Raw genomic sequence first — 4,033 nt, 5'->3', positions numbered from 1 at the left:
CAGGAGGTGTGGGTCCCTTAGCCCGGCCTGTGCCCTCTCAAAGTGTGGGAGCCCTTGGGAGACGTCCTACTGAGCAGGCCAAAGCCGTCAGTGGGACATCCTTAGCGTTGCAACGGAGGTGGGAGAGGCTCCCACCACTGCTGCTGCACTCGCTGTGAGCCCAGCTTCTGGCTGAGTGGCGCTCCCCCTGTGGGAGTGTACTGACCACCAGGGGGAAGCTCCTGTGCTAAGTGTCTACCCCCTGTTGGTCAGTACATGTCATAGTGATCAGTCGTTCTGCCATTTGGTCAATTTGCATATTAACCTTTTATTATATAGGATATTCATCAAACCAGGTAATTTAAAAAATAAATATGATTTATTTATATAAAATATTCTATATAAAATATTTAGCTATCTAAAAATAGTTAATATTACACATTTTTATCAATATTGAAGAACTCTAGGAATTTTAACAGTCTACATAAAGCAAGCTGGATTTTTCTTTTTAACATCAATGGAAGATAACCACACATGGAAAATAATCTCCCAATGCCTCAAACGAATCGAGTCACAAATCTTATCCAATAACTCAGTTCAACATTCATTTACATGTTTTAGAAGCTTTTAGTTATAAATAACTAATAAATCTGGTTCTCCCATCATGATTAAAATATATGGATAACAGTTATTTAATTAAGTTCATATGTTGTTTTATATTAGTGGAATTCAAGTGAAACATTTAGTTTACAAAAGACATCTTTTATCCAATGAATTTGTGAAAAATTGCTAGAATCACTAAGAACTTACTAGACTTCAAAGCTAATTTCAAAATCAAGTTATAATTCACAGATCCAATTATAATGACAACCAAAATAGAACTGATCCAAGTTCTAAATGGCCACTCCTACTTTAACCCTATATTGATTGTCAAATGCTTACTAAGATTATTTGGTTAATAGACTAATGATGATTCAAAATGTTTTAAAAGAGTAAAAGTCTAGCCCTAGCCGACTTGGCTCAATGGATAAAGCTTTAGCCTGTGGACTGGGTCCTGGGTTCTATTCTGGTCAAGGGCACATGCCCAGGTTTTGGGCTCATTTCCCAGTAGGGGGTGTGCAGGAGGCAGCCGATCAATGATTCTCTCTCCTCATTGATGTTTCTATCTCTCCCTCTCCCTTCCTCTGTGAAATCAATAATAAATAAAAATAAAAGAGTAAAAGTCTTGCAAGAAAATCAAGGAATCTTTCTCATTATCTAAGGCAGTGGTCCCTCAAAGCATGGTTCCAAAACAGCAGGATAAGCATCACCAAGGAACTTCTTAGAAATGAGAATTATTAGCCCTCCACTCCAAACCTACCAAGAACACAAACTCTAGGCATGAGACTTAGCAATCTGTGTTTTAACAAGTCCTGCAGGTGATTCTGATGCATACTATAGTTCAAAAATCACTGGTCTAAAGGTTAGGGCGATTTTCATAACAAAGTCTAGAAACACAGAATATTTCAAAGGGAAAACTAGACATGGCTAGGTGCCAAAACATTTTGTCATTGCAGAAAGCAAGGCAGCTCCCGAGGAGTGCGAAGGTTGTGTCATAAGGATTCAGGAAGCAGCTTTATTGGGACAGGAAGAAAAATAAATGCAGTGGACTGAAACACTTTAAATATTCTTAAATCCGCAAGTTAATAATGACACTAAAACAATAAACTCACTCAATTACTTCAGGAGGATATGAGACAACCAAGTCATTATTAGGAAACTGGAAAATAAAGGATAGGGTCAAACATTCATCCTGCTTTTCCCATAGGCTGTTCCTTAGAATAACCAACCAATGGTGTTTTCTATAAACCAGTAGCTTTTAAAACAAGATTTTCCTTTATAGGAACACCCTATCTACCACATTAGGAAGGGATGATATAATTAGAAAATCAGGATTTTGCAATCTCTGATTAAGGGATCCATGCAAATGATTTTCCATGACAATGTCACAAAAAGACAGACAACCAGACATGTGCCTCCTGACTGACATATGTACATACTCCTTATGAATACTTACTAAAAACTCAATTTGAACCTGATTAGGCCTACAGTAAAACACATTAAAAAAACAAGTATAGGAGCTCACTTACTTTACATTTATAAATGTTAAAAATTTCATAAGTTAAAATAATAAATGAGGGCACATTAGAAACTGGAAAATGTTTTACTACAGTGCTATTTATTTATATTTTTACATACATTTTTTAAGATCAAACATTCATTTTTATTTACCTTTTTACTTAGTCTTTGATTTTCTTTTTCAATTTTCAGGATTTTGGAAGTGTTTCCTTCTGCAGAATCCATAGTACTTCGAAGTTCTTCTACAGTTTTTGTCAAGCTCTGGTTTTCCATCTCCAACTTCAGTAACCTACTTGATGTCAACTCACTCACCTCATGGCCCAAAGATTTCTGTGGTGCTATAATATTGGGAAAAAAAGGCATTGGTAAACCTATATTTATTCTTTACTATTTAAAATGTTGAGTGTATATGCAGTACATCACTTCGTCCTTTATAAAAAAATTTATAAAGTTATACAAGATAGACACAATGATAAAAACAGAGACAAAAGACAGGTAAATACTAAATTTTAATGCATCCTTAAGCATTCCATGGGGTGGGGGTGGAGGTGGGGGGGGTGCAGACACAAAATTTAGACCAAAGAGACTAGAGTTCCAGTTCTAGTGCCGTGAGAAATTAACAAACTGATAATATCAAGCCACTTTAACTTTAACTTCAATGAGTCTTAGGTTACTTGTACAAAAAGTTATGGTCCTGTGTATCTATAGTCATGTATGGTTCAAACAAGAAGTATAAAGTATATCCCATGCCACACTTTCAAAAATTAAAGAAAGACAGTTTAAGGAGAGGAAATCCTTATCTAATTTTGAAAAAGGCTAGACAGTATACACTGGTCACCTTGAAAGTCTTTCTCTAAGGAATCCCTATTACACTAAGTGCAAAGAGCAACATCAACTCCATTTTGTCAAGGAAAACCATCTTTCTAAGTAGATTACAACATTACATGTTTTAAAATAAGAAAACTCAGTTTCTAATTCTGTAAATGATACTATCCAGGAAGCCACAAAGAATTATGTTTTAATAATCTTATAGCAGACTCACTGAATATTTTGATGATATAAAAACATTAGGATTTACAAAGGAAATATGATGCCTAGAAGTTATTTTGAAATCCTAGATTTTAGGAAGTGCAAAGGGTAGAAGTATGGGAGGGCATTTCTAGGTCTGCCAACTTTTATGTATGTTTGAAATTCTCCATCATAGAAAAGCAAATAAATACACACACACATACACACCCTCACAAGCATACATTCTTTACAAAATTAGGTATGGTAAAATATCCCCCAGATTTTATTTTTTTATAGTTTTATTGATTCAGAGAGGAAGGGAGAGGGAAAGATAGAAACATCAATGATGAGAGCAAATAATTGATTGGCTGCCTCCTGCACGCCCCATACTGGAGATCAAGCCCACAACCAGTCATATGCCCTTGACTGAAATTGAAACCGGGACCTTTCAGTCCACAGGCCAACGCTTTATCCACTGAGTCAAACCAGGTAAGGTGTCCCCAGATTTTAAGGAAAGAATTCTTATTTCCAGCTTTTGTTGTAGTCACATACTGTTAATCTCTTATTAAAAGCTGGTATACTAGAAAGTCAATGACTTTTAAAATTCTATTAGTTGTCCACGTCTTCTCTAGTAAAACTCTAGTTAATGACTTGTAATTATGCATTTCAAATTAACAAGATTAGGCGAGGTCACAGCCACTGTTCTCAAAACTGCCCGGTAGTGGCACAAGAACAGACATATAGACCAATGGAACAGAACAGAGAACCCAGAGATCAAACCAAGCCAATATGCTCAATTAATATTTGACAAAGGAGGCAAGAGCATACAGTGGAATCAAGACAGTCTCTTGAATAAATGGTGTTGGGAAAATTGGACAGATACTTGTACATGCAAAAAAATGAAACTAGACCACCAATTTACACCACA

At 35.9% G+C, this 4,033-nt stretch overlaps 1 protein-coding gene across 1 annotated transcript in view; it reads right to left on the bottom strand.

Moving 5' to 3' along the window:
• The window catches only part of CCDC88A (coiled-coil domain containing 88A), a 105,433-nt gene that overhangs the window by 38,623 nt on the left and 62,777 nt on the right, over positions 1–4,033 (bottom strand). Inside the window, exon 13 of the mRNA XM_015557854.1 lies at positions 2,257–2,435. Within this exon, the coding sequence (XP_015413340.1) occupies positions 2,257–2,435 (179 nt within the window). The remainder of the gene's footprint in view (positions 1–2,256; positions 2,436–4,033) is intronic.

This window comes from Myotis davidii, unplaced genomic scaffold, assembly GCF_000327345.1.
Source record: "Myotis davidii unplaced genomic scaffold, ASM32734v1 scaffold6, whole genome shotgun sequence".
NCBI classification, from domain to species: domain Eukaryota; kingdom Metazoa; phylum Chordata; class Mammalia; order Chiroptera; family Vespertilionidae; genus Myotis; species Myotis davidii.
The sequence above is the reverse complement of the archived record's forward strand: the minus strand, read 5'-3'. Positions and strand labels throughout refer to the sequence as shown.